General features: G+C 45.2%; 1 protein-coding gene across 5 annotated transcripts in view; it reads right to left on the minus strand.

The window, feature by feature from the left end:
• The window catches only part of LOC108175626 (uncharacterized), a 123,476-nt gene extending 100,119 nt beyond the window's left edge, over window positions 1-23,357 (minus strand). For 2 of the 5 annotated variants that reach the window (XM_089313300.1, XM_089313301.1), the window contains exons 1-2: window positions 22,928-23,347; window positions 22,685-22,834 (exon numbers count right to left, since the gene is read on the minus strand). In XM_089313300.1, the coding sequence (XP_089169426.1) occupies window positions 22,685-22,834; window positions 22,928-23,332 (555 nt within the window). In that variant the 5' untranslated portion in view covers window positions 23,333-23,347. Of the gene's footprint in view, window positions 1-20,116; window positions 20,208-22,684; window positions 22,835-22,927 lie in introns of all 5 variants that reach the window. The other 3 variants (XM_089313304.1, XM_089313303.1, XM_089313302.1) reach the window with 3 other exon arrangements.
• Between the last annotated feature and the right edge of the window lie 302 nt (window positions 23,358-23,659).

The raw sequence follows: 23,659 nt of genomic DNA on the forward strand, positions 1-23,659 counted from the left end.
TGATGGGAAGCAGAGCCAAGACTCAAAGCAAAGGACTACAACATGAGATGCAGGTATCCCCAGCAGAATCTTAATTGCTGCACCAAGCACCTGCCCCAAGCCCAAGTGTTATTTTAATAGAAGAGTTTGGAGAGTTTTGGTGAGGAATAAAAGAACCCATCACCCAGGCCCTGTGTCCGAAGCCCTGCTGGGGATATACAACATGTCAGGTTAACCTATTCACCACAGGCACTGGGCTCCAGGATAGTCCTAGGGTCTTAAAATTGAAGATGCCACAGTTCTCTGGCCACTACAAATTACTTATTTTTCTGTATTCATCATAATAAAAGCCTTGGCAAATATATGTTAAATAAACTTAACAAATGTATTTAACATAAATTATATTTAATATAATTTATTATTAAATATAAATTATGTTTAAAATAAATTTAACAAATTTATTATGTATCTTATAAACGATGTGAACCTGCTGGCGCCGTGGCTCACTAGGCTAATCCTCCGCCTGCGGCACCGGCACACCAGGTTTTAGTCTCGGTCGAGGGGATTCTGTCCCAGTTGCCCCTCTTCAGGCCAGCTCTCTGCTGTGGCCCAGGAGTGCAGTGGAGGATGGCCCAAGTGCTTGGGCCCTGCACCCCATGGGAGACCAGGAGAAGTACCTGGCTCCTGCCTTCAGATCAGTGCACCAGCCGCAACAGCCATTGGAGAGTGAACCAATGGTAAAGGAAGACCTTTCTCTCTCTCTCTCTCACTGTCCACTCTGCCTGTCAAAAATAAATAAATAAATAAATGGTGTGAACCAATTTTTCTACATCTGGGAGGAGTCCTGAGGTTGCACAGTGATGTGACTGGCATTCACGGGAAGAATGGCCCCACCATGACCAGCTTGTCCTGATTCCGCCTGGTTTTATTTTCAGTGCTACTCAACACAACACTAATATATTAACTAATTTTCCCAGCTGTTGAGTTCTGAATAGAGCAAACTTGTTCTCATCGGTTCCCAAACCTGGAGCTTTTTGTAATGCAATTCATGACTTGGTCATATTCTAAGGCTCCCTCAAAGACATCCCTGACCACTGCTGCAAACATTCCTGGTAAAAGCAGCTTCCTGGGGGAAGGTTCTGAAGCCTCTGAGGATGACTCCAATGACCTTCAAGCTTCCTTCTCCAGGAAGACCGCCTACATCCTCCATCACCAAAACCTAAAATATTAACATCCAGGGAGACAAACTTCTGCAACTTGCAAAGTCAGAAAGAAGGGCCAGCTTTGAACCTACTCTCCTTTATTGTTTGAATGTTTTTCTGCCTTTAGGCAGCTGGGACTTAGCCATCAGTTTTGATTAGTGAGATGTGGAAAGTTACTGCCAGTGCTTAAGGGAAATTTGTTCTTCTCTTTAAAACCTCATTTTCTTCTTTGATTCAAAAATAGATGTGAACCTTGTAAACCTAAAATCACTTCAGGATTTGGTAGAGCCTCTTAAATTGTCAATGCCAATAGGCTACTTTGCATTCTGCAAAGATGCCATGAGTTGAGTCACACTGGTTCTTCTTTGTTTCAGAACTGCTTACTCTGGTTTTGCAAGTTCTACTGTGATTATAGACTATTCCAATTGGATATGAATATTTTCTGAGGACTAAAATGCACATAACACACTACTAGTTCAATATACAGATCGGTTCACAAAGAAATAGCCAACAGGCACTCACATAAAGTTCGGTAACTCCACTGTTAGATTTAAAACTCATACTCCTCAGGGCCAGCGCTGTGGCACACCAGGTAAAGCCAACATCTGCAGTGTTGGTATCTCATACGGGCACTGGCTCAAGACCCAATTGCTCCACTTCCGATCTAGCTCTCTGCTGAGGACAGGAAAAGCTGTGGAAGATGGCCCAAGTCCTTGGGTCCCTGCACCCACACGGGAAACCCAGAAGAAGCTCCTGGTTCCTGGCTTGTTTTTTCTCAAGATTTATTTTATTTGAAAGACAGAGTTACAGAGAGAGGTAGAGACAGAGAGAGAGGCCTTAAATCTGCTGGTTCACTCTCCAGATGGCCACAACTGCTGGAACTGGCCAATCTGAAGCCAGGAGCTTCTTCTGAGTCTCCCACATGGGTGCAGAGGCCCAAGGACTTGGGACATCTTCCACTGCTTTCCCAGGCCATAGCAGAGAGCCTGATCAGAAGTGGAGCAGGTGGGACTAGAACCGGCGCCCATATGGGATGCTGGCACTTCAGGCCAGGGCTTTAACCCACTGTGCCACAGCACCGGCCCCTTGGTTCCTGGCTTTGGATCAGCTCATCTCTGGCCACTGTGGCCATTTGGGGAGTGACAAATGCCTCTGACTCTCTGTAGCTCTGCCTTTCAAATAAATCTTTTTTAAAACCCTCATACTTCTGTAGATAATTATTTGAGATGTCAGTTGCAGAGGATATATGTAGTTGAAAGACTATGAAATTGACTTCAGACATCTGTTTCAATAGTGGACACTTAAGTGGGAAAGATGAAATATGAAGAAATATCAAGCCTGTTGTTCAGTTAGAAAATTCAAGTTACAAGTAAATCATTTCCTATTAGATTGTCACAGAAGCTCAGAGACACTTTTATGACAAAGATGGCTGTTGAATGTCCAAAGGAAAAAAATTGAGAACTTTCATAAATGTGCACATTAACCTCCCTTTGAGGCAGGCAATGCTGGATTCCTTCTGCTGTGTCTCAGAAGAGAAAGGTTATTTTCTGGAGGACCACCTGGGGAATCTTCTTGGCTAAAGGTGCACCCATATATAGAATAATTATGGCCTACAGGTTGGAACAGACCTTCAATATTGCTCAGAGAAGAGAACATGGCAGCAAGTGTCTAAACCATGTTATTTCTGAATGGAGTTTCTCAGTAACTTGAATTTCAAAGGTGAAAAAAATCAAAACACAGAGGTAGGTAAGGTTGTTTGATCTTCCATTTAACTTAAAGGAGAAAATTGATTCGACTTGCTTCCATGAATTATTTTGGTTGTATATCTATTGTTGTTATTTGCATTCCTTTAAAAGGTTCACTCCTCAAATGCCTGCAACAGCCAGGGCTGGAGTGGCCAAAGCCAGAAGCTTGGAACTTCATCTGGGTCTCCCATGTAGTTGGCAGGGACTCAAGTATTTAAGCCTTCACCTGCTGCCTCCCAGGCTTGGATCAGCACAATTAGAGTAGCTCTGACTTGAACCAGGCACTCAGATATGGGATGCCATCTTAAACCCACATTGAGGCCGGTGCCGCGGCTCAATAGGCTAATCCTCCACCTGCGGCGCCGGCACACCGGGTTCTAGTCCTGGTCGGGGCGCCGGATTCTTCCCCGGTTGATCCTCTTCCAGGCCAGCTCTCTGCTGTGGCCCAGGAGTGCAGTGGAGGATGGCCCAAGTGCTTGGGCCCTGCACTCCATGGGAGACCAGGAGAAGCACCTGGCTCCTGCCTTCGGATCAGCGTGGTGCGCCGGCCACAGCGGCCATTGGAGGGTGAACCAACGGCAAAGGAAGACCTTTCCCTCTGTCTCTCTCTCTCTCACTGTCCACTCTACCTGTCAAAAAAACAAACAAACAAACAAAAACCCCACATTGAACGCACACCCCCTAACTTATTTTGTTTGGGAACTATTTTAAAGATCAAAACTCCACAACTCAGTTCCTAAAAACAATACTAAAGTGAGTATTTAATATTTACGACTAGTGCTTAGATTAATACAGAAGACCAGAAGAGGTTTCCTATACTTTCTATGTGTATAAAATAGTACTTACAATACTTGGTACTGATTCAAATATCTATTATTTTTATATACTTAATATAATTCATATTTTAAAGATTTATTTATTTTATTTGAAAGAGTTACACAGAGAAGGAGAGGTAGAGAGGTAGGGAGAGAGAGAGAGAGAGAGGTCTTCTATCCACTGACTGGTTCACTCCCCAATTGGCTGCAGGTGCGCCAATCCAAAGCCAGGAGCCAGGAGCTTCTTACTGGTCTCCCACGCAGATGCAGGGGCCCTAGGACTTGGACCATCTTTTACTGCTTTCCTAGGCCACAGCAGAGAGCTGGATTGGAAGTGGAGCAGCCAGGTCTCGAACCGGCACCCGTGTGGGATGCTGGCACTGCAGGCGGCAGCTTTACCTGCTATGCCACAGCGCCAGCCCCAAATAATTCATACATCTTTAAAATTCAATTGACATGGTATTCTGTTGGGCTATATGTAAACATCTGTTGCATGGAAGGATACACGGGATTCTCTACTAAATCAGGGAACCACTGCAGATGGACCAAAGAACTTTCATGATAACAACATCCAGCCCCTATCCTCCCCAGACCATCTCTGATCATGTGGCTATGAAATGTCATTCTTCAGCTACCAGTTTTGAAGACCCAATCACTGCGGCAGTCCTTTGCTCTTCCCATACCTACCAGGTAGGCCCACTGCCTCACTTACCCATCTATTTCACCTATCTATTCACTAAATCTTTACTGAGTACCACTGGTACTAGAAAGAATCCAAATGGGAATTTTTGCTATAGTTGGAGACCAAAACAACTTGCATCCTCATTGCACTCACACTTTTTGTTTTGCTTCCATCCCAAGTTTTTAGCCAAAGTACTACCATTACCAACAATGATAATAATGTTAAGGTTTTTTTACCCCCTTTCACTTAGCCTTGGCTTTACAGATATCACTGGAAGTCACATTCATATTTCCCATTATTTTTACAATTTTAAACTATCTGTTTGATTATTTGATGAATTTGTGTCCTGAAGTCAATGTTCTAGAATATAGTCCTAACGATACTTCCACTGCTAAGTCTTTAAAATTACTCTAATAGGGTCAGGTGTTGCAGTGTGCAGATACAGCTGCTGCCTGGGCCATCGGCTTCCCGTCCTGGAATGCCTAGGTCAAGCCCTGGCTACTCCATGTTCTGAGCCAGCTTCCTACTAATGCACCCAGAATGCAGCAGGTAACGCTCCACTCATGTGGAAGACCTGGATGAGGTTCCCAGCTCCGGGCTTTGGCCTGGCCTAACTGTGGCTGTCGTGAGCATTTGGAGAGTGTACCAGCATACAGAAGATCTGTGTGTGTGTCTCCACAGACCCCCCCACACACACACACTCTGCCTTTGAAATAAATAAATAAACCTTAAAAAAATATTTTGAATAAATAACCACTATATAGCAATGCCTGTTAGTATGAAAACATTCTTTTTGGAAAGGGTGATTTACTTTCCTATTATTATATCCTATTGTTTTATGCACTGTTTGTTTTTCCTTTACAGACCTGAGAATAATAATATAACATATATAACTGTCTAGCTTTTTCAATGCAGCATATTTCCTGCAAAAAATCCCTGCTCCATGTGTTTTATAAAGTGTTTTTCTACAGATTCTATGCCTTTGAAGATGGAACTACTGGAATAAATGGAGGCAATAAAATGGGTAGAAGTTCAGTTCTCCTGACTTACGTTATTTATTTTCTCATTTAAATTTAATTAAATGAAGTACTTTGCTCTCCCTCAAAACATGTATTTCTCCTATTAGCAGTAATGCAGTAAGGCAGACCCTACAGGCCAAAGAGATGAAGATTTATAACGCCTTCTGGGAGCCTACTCTACCTTTTCCACATCCCTTTCTGACACTGTCAAATATTAGTCTCGGCAGCGCTGTCTGCAGCTGTTAATGGCATGAAGGCTGTCCTGTCACCCACTAGCCAGTGATGGTAGAGCTGTGGACGTGCCCTCACCACTGACAAAGAGCAAGTCCATCAAGACGACTTCTAGAACCATGCGAGCCATGGATGGGCAGAAGACGCCTGGTGAGGACACAAGAAGGGCTCCAGGCAGGCGGGGTGGGCAAGCTCTGCAGAGCTCCCACTGCCGAGGGTGTCTAACCTAGGAATGATGTCCTTGACACTCTGTTCCTGGCCAATTTCTGAGACAAAGTTGTTGCACTGGATTTCTTTTCCCTGAAATAACCCTGCCAACTTTCAAAACTCATTTTTGCTCAAGAGACCAATTCTCACGGTGACCTGGGGAAAATCCAATCAGGAAACCAGTATCCAATGTCTATCAAAGTCAAGGAGAACTTAGTGTTTCAACAAAAATACATTTTTCTGCTTCTCCTTATCAACTCAGATAGAACTGATGCATTTTTGGAAATATGCTGCTATACTGTGCCAGAAACACAATGTCTAAAGGATTTAAGGGAAAACAAAACCAGATATAAAAAAAAAATGAGCACACACACACACACACTGCTGAAGGAAATGTAAGCTGATGTAATGATTCTAGCAGATGACTTGGTCTTTTCAGGCAAAAGCCTTTAAATAGATTCTGCACCCTTTGATCTTGGGCTTTCTAGTTCAAGAAGGCTATAGCAACAACTTTCTTCTGAATCTTTACTTACAGTAAGTTTTGAGTGCCTCAGGACTCTCCTCTCCACTGGACATGAAAATTTCTCCTGGGGATAAATAATGAAATGAAATACCAGCGAGTGTCCTTGAAAACAAAAGGCTCCCCAAACTGCTAGCAAAAGAAATCTCAAGAAAATAATAAAGGCAAAAGTGTTCCCTTTTCTCTACAGCTTGAGGAAAGTCAACACTGTTCTGTGGTATCTTCTAGTTCTGATAAAGTAGAAAAATGGAGAACATGTGTGGCATTTTCATTTCTTGTTGTCTGGTCCACTGGGAAGCTTTACGCTAAAATATTTTGTTGTGTTTCTGATTATAAAGTTGTCCTTGAAAGTTTTCTGAGTCAAAGGCACAATAACCACTAAGTCTATAATTATGTTTGTCCTGTGTAGGATGTGTCCTGATTGTAAACTATGAATTGGCATCTCTGTTTCCAGAAACAGTCAAATGCTTTTCAGTTTTCACTCTTAGGCCACAGAAGAGGTCTTGTGAAATGAGCTTCTCCCTTCCCCATGTGGCTGCGAGTAAAATTAACCCCAACACCCACAACACTATTGGATTCTGTAATGCCATTCAAACAGTCAGAGCCTTTTAAAATTTTAATTTCAGTAGTTTCCTAAGGAAACAATTAGAAAGTCTTGTGAAAAGATTTGTGACTGGGGGTTGAAGCTGTGGTGTAGCAGATAAAGCTGCTGCTGCATGCTGGCCTCCCATATGGGGGCCGGATTGAGTCTCAACTGCTCCTCTTCCCATCCAGCTCTCTGCTATGGCCTGAGAAAGCAGAAGATGGCTCAAGTGCTTGGGCCCCTGTGCCCAGGTGGGAGACCCAGAAGAAGCTCTTGGCTCCCAGATTCAAATTGGCACAGTTCCAGCCTTTTCGACCATTTGAGTAGCACACAAGCAATGTAAGACCTTTCTCTATGTCTCTCCCTCTCTCCGTCTGTAATTCTCTCTCTCAAATAAATAAATAAATATTAAAAAAAAAGATTTGTCACCAGGAATGTTATTGTTATTGATAATATATATCTAAGATGATCACAGCAGCCCCTCTGGCCACAGGAGAGCAGTGCCACTGTTTTCCTATCATTACACACAGATTGAACAAGAATGTCCAGGTTCCAGTTTACTGAAATGTGTTATATAAAACAGGACATCAAATGTTAAACAGGATCAGAACTGAAGATTTTAAAACCTTCAGATGCACTACAATTGGCATTGAGCTGTAAGATTATGAATGATTTGGGTTCTTTTTTCTTCCTATTTCTCTGAATTTCCCACCTTTCTGCAGGGAACATGTTCTCCATAACAGAAAAAAATACTAAAATTTCCTGAGAAAATCCAATAAAATATTTGGAAGCTATCAATACTTATGCATAGTATACTAAAACTCTATTGATTTTAGCTCTATTTCCATATTCAAAAAAGTAAAAGTGTAGATGGGAAGTTAATTTTTTTAAAGATTTATTTATTTATTTGAAAGAGTTACACAGAGAGAGGAGAGGTAGAGAAAGAGAGGTTTTCCATCCAAATATTCACTCCAAAATTGGCCACAATGGCTGGAGCTGCGCTAATCCAAAGCCAGGAGCTTCTTCCCGGTCTCCCATGTGGGTGCAGGGGCCCAAGACTTGAGCCATCTTCTACTGCTTTTCCAGGCCATAGTAGAGAGCTGGATTGGAAGTGGAGCAGCCGGGTCTCGAACTGGTGTCCATATGGGATGCCGGCGCATCAGCTCAGGGCTTTAACCCGCTGTGCCACAACGCTGGCACCGAAGTTAATTTATTTGTATTGACACCAACTTCTCTCCATCTCCATAATGCTGTGTTTCTATCCAACTCCAAAATCAGTGCTTTTTGAGCTCTCAACCTCCTGTTCTCAACTCCCCTTCTGGTTATCATGATATGAGTCATGTAGTGCCCATCTAGTGCTACATGTTTTATAGCAACAAAATAGGGTTGTTCCAAGAAAACAGAATACAGAGACACACATAGGCTTAGTAGATACTGATGCTATGAAAATGAATTATTCACAGTAAAGCAATGAGAACAAAAACACTAAGTACCATGCTCATGTGTTTACAGCCCAGTTTCCTCAGGGGTCCTGCTGCCAATCCACAGCCTTGGAAGACCCCTGCTTCCTCCCAGCCTTAGAACATTCTCTGCCCTAGAACATTCTCTGCCCAGGTCTTCCTCTGAGGCTCGTCCACAATGGCACTGAGTATACTAGCAGCCCTCTGTTATGTGGAACACTTTACTTTGGAAGGTGTTATTTCCTTTAACCCAAATAAAAATATACCTTGGACATAGCAGAAACACAAGTTGAGAATTCTGCAGAAGTAACTCTGCTCATGGACCATCTCAAGTGGCTATCTTGTACCACATGGAATATCCCACACACAACACTCAGTAGGCCCAGGCTGTCATTTGCTGCCTGGAACTTTCCTTAAGTGGCTAAGGTCCAAAGGACCTTTCTAGTTCAGCATAACTGTCTTTAATCAAACAGAAGGTGCCTTTGTCTTAACCCTCTCCTTTAAGGAATCACCATGACACTAAGTTTCCTGACACCAGCACTACCCAGGAGTCCTGGAGAGTTTGCCCACTGTCATAAGTCCTCAGCCAGTTCTCTTAACTGCAAGTCACGGTCCTCAGTGTTGTCCTAAGCATCCCATCCTGCTTCAGGACGAAGTTGTCTTCTGCATGGTGATGCTATCGTTTTCATCGGTCCCCTCACACTTCATCTAGCCTCAAGTCTCATCTAACTTCATCCTTCACACTGGTGTCATCCTTCACATGGTGATTTTACCAAAACAAAACCTACGTAACTTCATTCAGTGGAATCCCATTGTTCCTGTACAAGTAGTGCAGTCTCTGGTTATGACGAGGGTCTCTCCTGATCTCTCCCTGCTCACCACTCCTGTCCTTGACAGTTCTGTGTTACCCAGCTACACCAGTCTTCCGAGCAAGGCACGCCCTTTCCTGCCTTTCTCTCTTGGCACAAGTCATTTCCATTCCCTTGGCCTGAAACACTCCTCCCCAACTAATTCTGCCCAGTGAACCCCAACTGTCACCCGGGGTCCAGTCCTGCAGCCTCTTGGGGAAGTGCCTCCTACCCTCTCATGCAGGGGAGCTGCCCTTCTCTCCCCTCACAACACACTGGCCACGACCTTCACCCCAGCTTCCACCACCCTGCACTGTGACGACTGGTTTTGTTTCTGCTTCCATGCCTGAGATCTTGCTTGCATGTGAGCTCCTCTGTCCACGTTCACCCCTGTCCTGGGCCCATAAATACATTGTGAAAGAGTGTGTGGAGCAAACAAATGAATGTAAGATTCAAATAAATATAGCTTCAGAGGCAAATTTAACCAGATCATCCTATTTATATTTAAAGAAGGTGAGTTGAAAACAAAGTTTAAAATCATTAAAAAAAGGCAAAGAATATAACGTGAGAAAAGTGGTAGCTGGAACAGAGAAGCATATTATAAAAAGAAAGCCTTGGGTTCATTAAGAAGGGGTTCTTGGCAGCTAATGTCGTCCTGCTGAGAGTGGTTTCTCTGGTCAACTCCAGAAGCAGCATCCGGACTGCTTCATGTTAAATTAGGTACAATACGCCTCCACAAGCAGCAGGTGGTCCCAGAGAGCAGCAATTAGGGAAGACCACATGTCCTTGGCTACCACGTCCTCCCATTAAAGTCTTTTTTGCTATTTATCTCATTAAAAGGGGCCCAATTTCTCCTCCTCATTACGCTAGACGTGGCTGTGACAGACATGAGTGAAATATGCTCTTCACCTCTCTGCAGAACTAATGCAGATGTCTGTGCACCTCCAGCAACTGGGCCCCAGCCTGCTGCAGCTGGGAAATGCCTGGCTGTGGCTTGGCACACACAAAACACTGCACTTTCTAGGTCAAATCTGTTTCTGTGTTTAAGGAGGGAAAATCTGGAGCGGCAGAGTTTGGGTTGTTTGTTTCAACCCTGGCTCCTCATCTTTCCAGTCAGCAGTGTTTCATTCCACCTGTGCCACTTGCCGGGACTGAAACATGCACCAAAAACTCCTTCCACCCCTTTGTAGGTAGCAGCAGTTTATCCTATGAGCTTGAAACACAGCCCCAGACAAGCGTAAGATAGAGGTTTGCACTCCAGGTCCTGCTCTCACACATTCTCAGCCTCTTCTGCCCCGATGGTGGGTCCTGGGCAAAGCTCTGTCACCTGCCCGGCAGGCAGCTGTACTGCCCTTCCTCCTCAGCTGGGATTTGAAGGAAGGAGGGTCCTGGGCAGGGAGAGAAGACCTGACCACCTGTCTATGAACCCACTGCGGTGGACATCTCCACGTGATACCAGAATTCTCTCGGCTTTCATTTCCACTTGGTCTTTATGTGTCGTTACTTGTCATTACTAAGCAGCCTCTAACTTGGTTTTTGAAATGTGCCCATCATTAATGAGCAGAGTCTTTTGTTGAAAAGATTGATACTAGCACTTCAATTAACAGTCAACACAATTTCTGAAATGGCCGACATAGAAGAAAACATGTATGTTTCCATCTGATGAATGTTTTTCTGTAGAATACAAGCAATTAGAGCAACACGGAGCATCTGTTGGGAGGTGGTGGACTCACATGTACAAGTAACGACATCAGTTCACACACTCAATCTCCACTGCTAAGTTTTACAAAGGGGAGCCAATCAACACTACTTAAATAAGAACCCTGCGTGTATGTTTTATTTGGAACAATTCTGATAATCAAACTGCTAAGGCCCTCACTTATGTTGAATGGTGGTGTTTCGGTGTTGTTTCATTGTTTCTCTGCACATAGCCATGCCTGGCTCATGGTAAACATGTGTGAGAGGTGGTGGATTAGGAAAGGGTGAGGACATTTCTGCTGGAAAAATATAGACTCATTCATTAGAGACCTCATGTGCTCCAAAACATGGAATTCCAGTAAAACCAGACACAAACCAAGGTCAAAGAGAATTTCTTGAATACTCAGAAACCCAGCTAGTAAAATGCATCTGTTCTCCCCCCAGCCCAACTCCATAACTCCCACGGTCACATGGTGCAGCGGGCAGGAATTCCTTGTGCTTCTCTCCCTTTGTCAGGGGATATTTCAGATGCATGCCACCACATGCTGGAATGAACTATCACAGTTGCTACCATCTGAGCAACTGTGAAAGCAGTTTTAACACAACTGACTCAAAATGCTGAGTAAGAGAGTCATTTTTGCGTAAGTCTTTCCAGTCAAAATTGCTCTGCTACATGGGCCCCAGGGAAACAAAGGAAATAGAAACTTCAAAGGCATTCTAACTGAATTTGGGGGTCTCCCTGCATTTCAGTATTAGTGTTTCTAAATAAAGGAGAACATTTTCCTACATAAAAATGCATTTTTATCATTTTGCTACGTTACAATATTTTTATCGTTTGCAACATCACTCAGAGATCTAGGCCAATAGCTGCGCTTTTATCATACCTTTAAAAAAAAAAGATTTATTTATTTGAAAGTCAGAGTTAGAGAGAGATGGAGACAGAGAAAGAGAGAGGTCTCCCATCTGCCATTCATTTCCCAGATGGCCCTAACAGCTGGAGCTGAGCCGATCCGAAGCCAGGAGCCAGAAGCTTCTTCCGGGTCTCCCACATGGGTGCAGGGGCCCAAGGACTTGGGCCATCTTCTGCTGCTTTCCTTGGCCACAGCAGAGAGCTGGATGGATAGTGGAACACCGAGTACTCAAACCGGCACCCCGATGGAATGCTGGCACTGTAAGTGGCAGCTTTACCCACTATGCCACAGTGCCAGCCCCTTGCATACCTTTTTACTCAAAACAGCTACTCTCATTCTGTCAGATAAAAAAATGAGATCATGCTCTGTAGTGGATTTCACATTCATAAGCATCTAGCCCATGAGTCAGAAAAACAATTCTCAGCATTTCTTAGGGGTACTTTCACCAACACCTTTCTCAGAAGTTGATATATCTCCTCTCTTGAAATAGCATATAGTCAAAATGCAAATAGTCCTTAAGAGCTTAGAAATAAAATATTGAGGGAAAGCAATCATTTATAACTTATTTCATACTTCTACCTACAATGGACTGGTGAGTGTTCCCATGAGGTTTGGTGGGCCCTGCAGTACACCTACATGGCCCCTCTCATCTCACTTATTGCCCTTTCTCGTTCCTCGTCCCCAAGCACACCTCAGTGTCCACAATCGTCACCCATTCTCTGGGATGAAGGTCTACTTTCAGATGTCTCCCTGAAATAAAGCCATTTAGTTTGCTTATAGTTCACACATTAGCACTTACACATGTTTAGTGTCTACTGGGTTCTAGATGTTTGATTCATCGGTGAACAAATCAGATAAGATTCTCTGCTCCTGGGGAAAAAGAAATGTCGAGCAGGATAGGGTAAGGGGATTCAGGAGCCAGGTAAGGGCAGGAGAGCAGGGCACAGTGCTGATGTGGGTGTTGAACAGGCCTCTTCCAGTGTCTTATCTGAGACATAAGGATGCTGTGATAATGCTATCTCAGGGTGTTGAAAAGTGCAGATGAGTCAGAGTGCAGAAAGTACTGAGAACAGCACATCCTAACTAAGCCCCGCACTCAGTATTACTGGCATTGCTTTTACGGAGGAAGCCTGACCCAGAGACCTAAAGCTTCTGGTAACTGAAAGTAGCAAGGTACACAGGGAGGAAGTATACGGGCCCATCAAAGGAGAATGGGCATGGGGGAGAGAAGGAAGCAGAGGGCCCTGGCCATGAAGGGAAAGCAGAAGTGCTGTCAGAGTTCTCAGTACAGAGGAGAGCAGCCAGGCCCTGCAGAGAGGCAGGGTCCGCTGAAGGTGAACTGCTGCCCAGTGCTGGCTACAACCCTCCACAGTGGTCACCATGGGGCAAATGGTGAGCCTCTGCACTATCCAAACAGCACCAACTGCAAAAGCAGGCAGGACTTTGACCATAAACACATGTTGTCATGGAACATCAACACATGCCAGTGTGGACATTTGGTCAGTGGCTCCCAAAATGATGTATCCAGGTCCTGACACCCAGAATGTTGCACATGACCTCATCTGGAAAAAGGGTTCTGATGATGTAATTGAGTTCAATAATTTAAGATGAGATGGTCCAGAATTAACCAAGTGAACCCTAAATTTGAAGGAAATAGGAACACAGAGGAGGCCAAGGGAAGGAGGGGCAGATATTGTGGCAAATGGAGTCACAAGTCCAGGAATGCCAGGACCCCACAGAACCTCCAAGAGATAAGGGAGTGTCTTTTCTGGAATCTCGGGAGGGAGAACAGCCCTACTGACAGAGATTTGGCCTCTAAAACTGTGACAGGATAAATTTCTGTTGTTTTAAGCCACACGACTTATGGTAATTTGTAAAAATAACTCCAGGAAACAAGTAGATAAGTGCTGTCCTATAAACCTATCATATTTTGAAAATACCATAAGTCAAAATTATGTTTCACACACCTAATCTACCAAGCACCATAGCTTAGCTGCAGCTACCTTAATTGTGCTCAAAATATTTACTCTACAGTTGGGCAAAACTACCTTACACAAAGCCTGTTTTATAAAGTGCTGAGGGTCTCGTATACACATGCCAATGGATGTTAGGCGTGATGGAACGCAGACACAAAGGCAGTACCAGAAAAATGCCAACTCCACAGCATGCTGCAGAGCATGTTTTTCCCCGTGACCTGGGAGTCACACTCACCGTCATCGCCCACCACCGTGAGAGAGGATCACGGGGCATATCACTGTCCCAGGAAAAGATGAAAATTCCCAGTCCAAAGTACAGTTCCTGCTGCATGTGTGTTGCTTGCTCACCATCAAACAGTCAACGAATCCTAACCTGAACCACTGTGAGATCAAGAACTGTCCAGCCATCACCTTGCTTCTTCAACACCCTGGCCTCATGGGGAAGCTGGAGGGCAACTGAGACCTCAGTGGACTGTCTTGTGATGGGCTGACTTGTTGACTTGATGACTGGGTGTTCCCAGCTAATGACAGATCCCCAGCTGGAGAGCGTGAATTTAAGGTTAACAGAGTGAAACAGTGAGAGGGAAGGAGACACAGCAGAGAAAGGTGATAGAAGAGGAGGAGTAGAGTGCCGAGTTGGTGCTGGTAGGGCAGAGATACAAGGAAGGGCAGACAAGACAGCAGTCAGCCTGACAGGAATGCACCCCAGGCAGAGAGGCAGAGAGGAGGAGGATGGGGACCAAGAAGTCTTGGGTCAGCCAGCAAAAGGATGGCGCATCATAAAGGGCACATAAGGAATCCCAAAGCTGCAAAGTTGCAACCTGAAGGGAGAACTCTAGCGCTGGCTCATAAGAGGAACTTAGGCAAAACATTGTGCGCTGCACAGCCTCATTCAATGCTCCCAGGTGTCATGGCTATAGAGAGACCACCTTTTTAAATGTTCTTTAGATAACTGGTAAAATAAGTCACTATAGTTTCTTTGACCCCCTAAAAATGGCCAGAAAATCCCTATTTTCTTTCAGTGGGAATATGCTACCTTTTAAAACTTCATTTCATAATTTAAAAGTAGAGTTTCTAGAATTTTTACCAAATTTATTTGATTTAGTTGGATTATTCTTACAAAACAACATAAGCAATTCGATTAAGACATAGTGTTAGATGATAATGACATACATTTTAAAAATCTTAACTAGTCATTTTATGCAAGTACTATTTAGGACTTTCAGTGTATCAATAAAACTCATAAAGTTTTCTTCTGCAAATAAGTTGTCACTAAAACTTTGGAGTATGGAATACACCATATCCTCCAGCATCAATACATGGTGTTGTTTTTACAAATATCTGCTTCATTGCAATTCATCTGCAGCACATAATCTTTTCAGAATGAAATGGTTTTTTGAGAAGAATGAGGCTTACATTGGCCATCACAGGAACTGTTCCCTGCAGATGGGGCTGGTGTCTGGGGATAACTGCATCTTCTTCCTGCATCCACCTGCTTTTCATTGATGCAAACTGGGCATGCAACAGGCCTGGCCAGTGTGGAAGTGAAACAATGTCAACCCCAGAGAGACGTCTAATACTGCACAGTTCTTGAATGGAAACTCTGACACACCGTTCCCTTAAAAAGGCAGGTTTTAAAGGCTGTTCTGGCTTTAAATTCTGTTAAAAGTAAAGCATGTGAGAAGATCTTTTAAAAACATAGACTATAATCTTTGTGAAACAGTCTTTTCTTAACAACAATGACCTTAAGTAAAGTAAAGTAAAAGATGCATTCTATAGACTGTCATATTCCTGATGGATGCCCTGGCCTCATCACATTCTTGTCAGGCAAGAGCATAGCCTGAAGTGAGAGAGAAACAGAGCCTGAGGGCTGAAGAGAAACAGTGCACCTGCGAGAATGACTTTAGTAACTGCGTCTGAGCTGTCAGTCACTGACAAGTGCTCTCTGCTGTTCATAAAGAAAAACTTGGAAGAAGGCTTCTTGGGATTTTGATTTAGTAGTGGAGCGGTGGAAGAGATCCAGGACAGATGGTTCAGTAGATTGGGTAACTGCGAATGTCTTCCCATAAGCTCCTGAGAAGTGCAGATGACAGAGAAAATCAGTAGTCAATAAAATCCCTTTTGGGGGTATTCCCAACCCCAGTTAAGATTCAATCAAGTATCTTATGCTCCTCACATCAATAGAAAACACATGTAATTGATGCTTATCGTCACATCACACAAGCAAAAATATAAATGCTATTGGATACCTAATAATCAGTACATAAGTCAAGAAAATATTTAATTGGCTCATAAAGATTTCCATAAAATGCACAAAATAGGGAGACTGCACTTGGCTTTCTGTTTAATTTATCTGTTCATTTGAGAGGGAGGCAGGGAGAGAGAGAGAAGGGGAGGGAGAGAGAAGGGGAGGGAGAGAGTGGGGGCTAGATAAAGGGGAAGGGGGAGGGGGAGAGAGGGAGAGAGGGAGAGAGGGAGAGAGGGAGAGAGGGAGAGAGGGCGCTTCCACCCACTGGTTCACTCCCCCAAATGCCTGCAGTGGTTGATGCTGGGCTGGGGCTGAAGATGGTGCTGGGAACAAATCCAGGTCCCCCACTATTGCCTCCCAGGATGCATACTAGCAGGGAGACAGAGCAGGAAATCAAACACAGGCCCCAGCTGTGTCCTAACCATTGGGCTAAATGCACCCTCCTACAGGAGGCACTTCAAAGGATGTGCCATTTGTCGCAAATCCCTACTGCCTGTAATGCTGTTTACCAGTCATGCCAGATTACTAGGGAAGTGCTTATTTTCAGGGACAATAAAGGGTCATTCGTGCTTGACTGAAGTAGAAGCAGGAGGTATATGAAATACAACTCTCCACCCACTCAAAGACTGAATTCAGCACTGGCTTGAAAACAATCACTTGCTTAGAGAACATCTGATTCCTACAGGAAGTTTGCTGTGTGGATTCTGATGAGCAGGAATCTGAAAAGATGATGTTTATAAAATGCCAGTGGTGACCCACTGGTGGTTTTTATTTTTTTTTTATTTTTTTTGCCTTTGAAACATGTTTTATTCTTGGAGAGACTCAGCACCACACAGGAAGGCATGTGCAGTGCAAGACGAGTCATTTCAATAATTAATTAGTCCAGTCTCTAATGGAAGGATATGCAATGGTATTTCAAAGTGTTCACTGAAAATGAAATTAAAACATAAATTTGTTTTGGTGCAAAAAACTTCTCATTCTACATATATTAGGGGTCTTCAAAGAAGTCAAGGAAAATGGGTTTTATGAAAAACCTATGTATGGAATTCAAAAATGTTTTGCGCTGAAAGAAAATTGCCTTTTTATTCCACCTTTCCTCTACCTTCGGAAGTATCCTCAGGAGTGCTACCTCCGACTGACTTGGCCCCACTGCTGATGGGACATTTCTAACCTCAACTGGATTTGTTGTTGCTGTTGCTGAGGGTCTGAGATTACAAAATTGGGGTGCTGTGCTTGGCTGAGGAAGTAGCAGGCAGGCAGGCAGTCCCCAAGCAGCACTGCTCCCATTTGCTTTACAAATTCATTTCCCTTTGTGAATGTCTGACTGTGTTCAAATGAGTCCTGCTGCAACTAATGATTTGAGATCTTTTAATTAAGCAAAGATTCAGGTCTCTACCTCTGAATAATGTAATGTAACTCTACCCTTGAGAGCAATGCTTACTTAAGTAAACAAGACTATGTGAACTCAAACACCCACTTCCAAATGTTCCGCAACAGAGCGGCTCCTGATTAGAAGAATGCCCGCTTCACATAGCTTAAACGCGCATTTGGAGTTCTCTCGCATGCGCTTAAAGCAAGCAAATGGAGCACAAATGTACAAAAATGGGTAGCACTTGCAAAACTGAAAGTCCTAACTGCAAGAAAAAAGAAAAGGCTGTCACAGCAAATAGCACATGGTGTTTAGGCGACGAGTGATGGCCACACAGGGTCACAGGGAGGTCAACCGCACTATGTTCATCTCACTCACGGATACGGATTCCGTCTTCATTATGGGGACTTTCATCAGAATGGTGTATCATAATACTCTCTTATATAAAACCAAGTTCAATCTCAGATGCTCCATTTACTGTGGTGTGACCTTAGGCATAGTGTGAATTTTTCTGAACCCTGATTTCCGCAGTTACACATGGGGATTACTAACCTCCTTCAGAGAAAGGTACAGGGATAATTAGGCAGCATATTTTATGCTAGTACAATTTGTGGTGATATTTTATTTCATTTTTAGCAGATTTATTTATTTGAAAGAGAGAGTGCAAAGGAGAATGAGTGAGAAAAATCTTCTATCTTCTGGCTCACTCCGCAAATGACAACTATAGCCAGGGCTGGGACATGTGGAAGCCAGGAGCCCAGAGCTCCATCATAGTCCCCCATGTGAACGGCAGTGGCCCAAATACTTGGGCCACCATCAGCTGCTTTCCTAAGTACATTAGAAGGGAGTGGGACAGGGACTCCAAACAGCACTCTGATATGGGACACTGGTGTCACAGCAGCAGCTTAACCCACTGTGCACTATGCTAACCCCTTACTGGTGTTATTTTAAAAGTCCATTAAATCAGTGCTTAAACGCACTTACATGAATCAATAAAAATTCTTATAAACACTATGCCCATGGCTATATTGTATATTCTGCTAGATTTAGTGAACATGTAATTTCATTGAATAATAATGCATAAATCGGGCTAAAAGTTCCCTTGGAAAGAATTCTTATGTGATCTAATTTAGACTGACATCAAATTCCATAAATTAGATGCTGTCAAGCACTCAAATCCACAATTAGTGTGTGGCTCGGTTCTCTTCCCATGCCCCAGCCCATGACCACTGATCAACCTTCCACAATGGGGCCAGATTCAGCTTCACATTCATTGTTTTCTTCTCGCCACAAAAATTTAGGGTATTATCAATTCAGTACTTAAAAATGAGAAAACAGTGACTCAAACCACTTCAGAGGTGTCTGCCAAGGCCATTACTGGTCAGGAAGAAAGCCAGTGTGGTCTTTGTGTCCCAGTTCTGGGCCTGTTCAGGTACCCTGCGTCGCTACCTCCCTGGGCTGACTCAGGAGCTGTGAAGGTAAGAAGGACCTTTCAGGTGCATTCAGTACCACGTGCTGAGCACAACAGAAACGACCCCCATTCTGGATTCTCCTCTTCTGTCCTAGGGGTTTCCCTTCTCTTCTTGCAAAGAGACTGACATCGCTTCTGAAAACAGGTCTGGCCATTTCTCACCCACTGACCACCCCACCAAGGGCTTGCCATGGCACACGGGCTGAGATCCTAGAGTGTGTCCTTCCCCAGGGCCCCTCCCAGTCTCCAGTCCCACCTCTGCCTACTCCCCCACCCCACCCTGTCCAGCCACAGCATCTGCATCCCCAGCTCCTCCCTGCTTCTGCCTGGATCCTAACAACCCACCCTTGGCTGGACTCTCTCCCATAAACTTTTCAAATCTGAGCTTAAAGTTCGTACCTTCTGCACGGCCTCCCCTGACTCATCCAGACGACACCAGACCCAGCATGCTATCTCTGGTAGCGCCGCAGCCCCTCCCTCAGGAGTAGTGCTGCGGTCTCTGATTACCTATATGTGTGAATGATTACAGGAGCCCTCCACAAGGCTGACAGCTCCCGGAAGGCAAGACCATTTCTGTCTTACACCTGCTTATACAGTTGTTTATGCTCACTGTTTGCACACCGAAGGTGCCTCATGTTGTTTTGAATGCTGAAATGAATGACTTATAATCATGTCTACTTGGATTGTGAAAGCCTTAGGAAAAAAAAATCACTAGTTTTCTAAATGTGACACATTTCCTTTCTGCCAAATTACAAAAACCCAACCTACTGAAGATGAGAGTAGGGTAGAATGGAATCATCGGAAAAACAAGGATGTTGATGTACCTTTTCATTTTCAAGTCTGTTTTTTCTCCAGTCTAGAAGTATTCATTCCACAAATCTCTATCCATCTTACAAGCCACTGTCAAATGGTTTCCAGTTAACGGGAACTGCACTTCCTCTTAACCCTTTTCACACTTCTTTGGGGAAAGTCAGGTGAGCAGTTGTATTAGAGTTCTCCAGAACAGGATCGCGACATAAACATTTAGCATGTATGTATGTGCATGCATGCGTGTGCATATATGTATACGTATGCACACGTGTGCGTGTATGTCTGTGTGTGTGCATGTTTGTGCACATATTATGAAGGGATTTATCACAGGAATTGACTCACAGAATTCTGGAGGTTGAGTCACTCCATAGTCTGCTGTCTGAAAGCTGGAACCCAGGAAAGCAGCTGGTGCGATTCAGTCTGAGACTGAAACCTGTGGTGGAAAGAGGGGCGGGCTGCTCATTCCAACTCATCCCAGAGTTGGAAGCAGCAGGAACTCAGAAATCTAAGGGCAGGAGGAGATGGAGCCCAAGACCAAGGAGAGAACGAATTCCTTCTTCCTCAGAAGTTTTGTTGAACGCAAGCCTTTGACAGATTGGATTATGCCTCCATCCCCATCCCTGCCCCAATCTTGGTCAGAACGACTGTGTGCCCCATCAGCCTACTGATTCAACTGCTAACCTACTCCACAGGCACTCCCACAGGGAGTGCTTGTCAGCTATCTGGGCACCTCATCCCAGTCAAGGTGACCAATAAAATGTACCATCACACAGGTGAAGGTGCCGCAAGGCCAGCTGCAATCATAGCTGACATCCACTTGGGTGCACTGAGAACATAAGAGCAACCATGAAAGGCCACGTCTACTGTGTCTCCCATTCTATCTTCACAGAAACTAAGGCTCAGAAATGTCCATGAGAAGCTCAAACTCTCGTGAGGTGGCGTCCACGCAGGAGTATCATTCCTGGAGAGACACTGGAGCAAGGATGCCTGCATGGCGCTGGGTGTATAAGGTGGTGATCTCCTCACCTCAGAAGGGTGACTTGGGGGACTTTTCGGGAACAGCATCTCATGTAGTCAACAGGCCATGTGCCTGGACAGCACTATGCTTATCGCAACAGCTTCCCACCCACACTGCCCCCTTCTGGGTTTAGGAGGACATCAGGCACTTCCCTCCCCAACAATTCACTTCTGTGAATGACGCATGCCCTGCAACAGCTGTGGCACCAATCTCAGGAGAGAGTGGGGACAGAATCTAGAACTTCTACACTGTACTTCTCAAACCCTTTACTCAGGCTTCCCCTCATCTTTGGAGTGACCCCAACAGGTATCAACACCCTGAAAACAACCACCTCTGCAAGAGAATGAATGAATCCACATTATCCTATAAACTGCAACACATCCTGAAATCTCCATTCTAAATAATACTGATATCATGACAGAAACTAAATCAACTCAGAAAAAAAAACTTTTTAAATATGTCATTATTTAACTAGTAAGATGGTCAGCTTAAAGTGTCACTGTGGCTGGACCATGGTTTGATGTATGCCCTTAAATTTCATACTTGCCAATTCCCATGATCACATGATCATATGAACCAATCTACTAATGCATTAAAGTAAATCTTAATATAGAAGATCCCATAATATGAAATATATATCTAGAAAGAGACAAAGAGAAAGAGAAATAATACAGAGACAGATAGATAGAATGAGAGAGGGACGGATCCTCTTGGTTCTGTTTCTCTGTAGAGTCCTAACTAGCCAGTAGAATACATTTTATTAGCTTTCTTCCAGGCTGTCTGACCCAACAAATAAATCTTAACGAAACAGAAATTGGCCCATATGCTCTGAACCCAACCTTTTATCTTTGTACATACCAAGAGGCATCCCGGTCCCACTAAGATGACCCCAGTCTGCCCTGTAAACAAACAACACAAAGCCAGCAGGCTTTTCTCAGGGAATTATTGTCATGAGGCGAAAAACTACACATCTCATCCGTGAAAGAGTTTTGGAGAATCTTCTCAATTTATGTAAGTTTTACGTGGCTGTGTGTCTTTTCCTCCAATTTCCTTAGGGCCTTTTGTGTGCCATTACTCCGATCCAGTCCCCTGTCACTCTGTGCAAATCTCGGAGGAACCGTTTCAAATTAGGCTGTGCTACGAAAATGGGAACACAGAAAATTGAAGTCTCTCACCCAGGCACAAGTGCGAGTTATGGAAGACACCAAAACCATTGCTTCTGACTTAGGAGTAGACAGTTTTAATTAAAATGGCCCCTGTCGTTTCATTTTCATATACCAAAAAAATATTTATTTTTGAAGAAACATGGTTTTTTCCTGTTGTCCAAAATTCTTCCAGAAAGGCAAATCAATCCTATGAATCATCTGGCTTTTCATTATATGAACTGCTCTTGGAAAAATAAATAGGCGCTGGGCATGTCAAACTCACAAAGAGAAAATCAGAAAGTATTTGCAAAACCAATTTAATGTAATAGGCTAATTAAAAGCTCATAAAAATTCGAAATTATTCAAAGTACAGAAACTACGAACTAATGAGAGTTTTTAAGAAATGGAGACAACACAGCGAGGCCCCCTGAAGGGCTCCTAGAAAGGAACAGGCTAATTCTGCAGCCACTCTGCGAGTGTGCGGATCACAGGAGGGCGCCGTCACCACCCGTCCTCCCCGGGGCGCGCCCACCCGGGCGGCCCCGCGGCCACACCACCCCGTGACCACACTGGTCACGTCGGCCTCCGAGAAAGGCGCCTGGGTCACCGGGCCAGCTCCTCTCCAGGGTCATCGCACCGCTTCTTCCCGCTCCGGATTCAGGCACTAACGCAACCGCGGGGACCGCGTCTCACGGCGCTCCGTGTCCCTGCCCTCCCACGACCACCCAGCCCCGGACCCGCGCTTACCGAATGTTCCTGTTGGGTCCGCTGCAGGGCACCGAGGCGCAGCTGACCACACCCGGAGAGCGGACCTCCAGCGTCCTCGCCAGAGAAGCGGGCCCGCAGTGTGAGCGCGCTACTTAGCGTCACACCCCGCGAGGTGTATTTCCAAACATCCTGTCATAGATACACTCAACTTCGTCAGCTAAAGATATCAGAGAAAGCAAACAGCCTTTCAAAATAAGTATGTAAAAAAGACACAAAACTCACCCAAAACAAACTCTCCAGGAAGCTGCCGGCGGCTTTCCCCACGGCAGGCCCGGAACAGCCTCCGGCCACACGGTAGAGGGCACTGGGCTGATGGCGCCCTGCAGGACACCCCCTCAACACAGGCCCCTGCTCCCCCGAGCCCCGCAGCCGGCGGTGTGGACGCGCGCCCTCGATGGAGACCCTGTGGGAGTGGACCCAGCCGCTCACGCATGCGCGGCGTGAAGGCCCCGGATGTGCGGGCTCGGCGGGGCTGCGCCGCTTCCGGTCAGCTCTGCTTTGGCCCCCGGGCATTTCCGGTTCCTCACCGCGCCTTCCCGAGGCTTCAGCACGTGGCCCGCGTCCTGACCTGCGCTCTGCCCCCGAGCCCTGGCCTTCCCTTCGCGCTGTGTGTCCCCGCGCGGCCATGCCCGGCTCCCGCTCGCTGCCCCTCGCGCCCCTCGTCCTCCCGGTGCCGCGTGTCCGCAGACCTCGGGGCCGAGCCCTTCAGCTCGCCCTGGGTGGGGCAGTGGCTCCCAGGCCCCAGCGCGGCTGGGCAGGGCGAGGGCCCTGCGTCCGGACGGCTGCGGGCGTGCGCTCACCTCCGCACCGCCCTGCACGGGAGACCGGACATGCTGCGTGGACCGTGGGCCCGCAGCTTCGCTGCTTCGGTCCCCAGCTGCAGTAGCCGGCTGGACCCTGCCTGTGACATGGCGTGTTCCGCCTGGCGTCGAGTGCCTGCCCTCCCTGGCCTGC

This window comes from Oryctolagus cuniculus, chromosome 14 (genome assembly GCF_051225735.1).
Source record: "Oryctolagus cuniculus isolate XC-2025 breed Fujian yellow rabbit chromosome 14, ASM5122573v1, whole genome shotgun sequence".
Taxonomy (NCBI): domain Eukaryota; kingdom Metazoa; phylum Chordata; class Mammalia; order Lagomorpha; family Leporidae; genus Oryctolagus; species Oryctolagus cuniculus.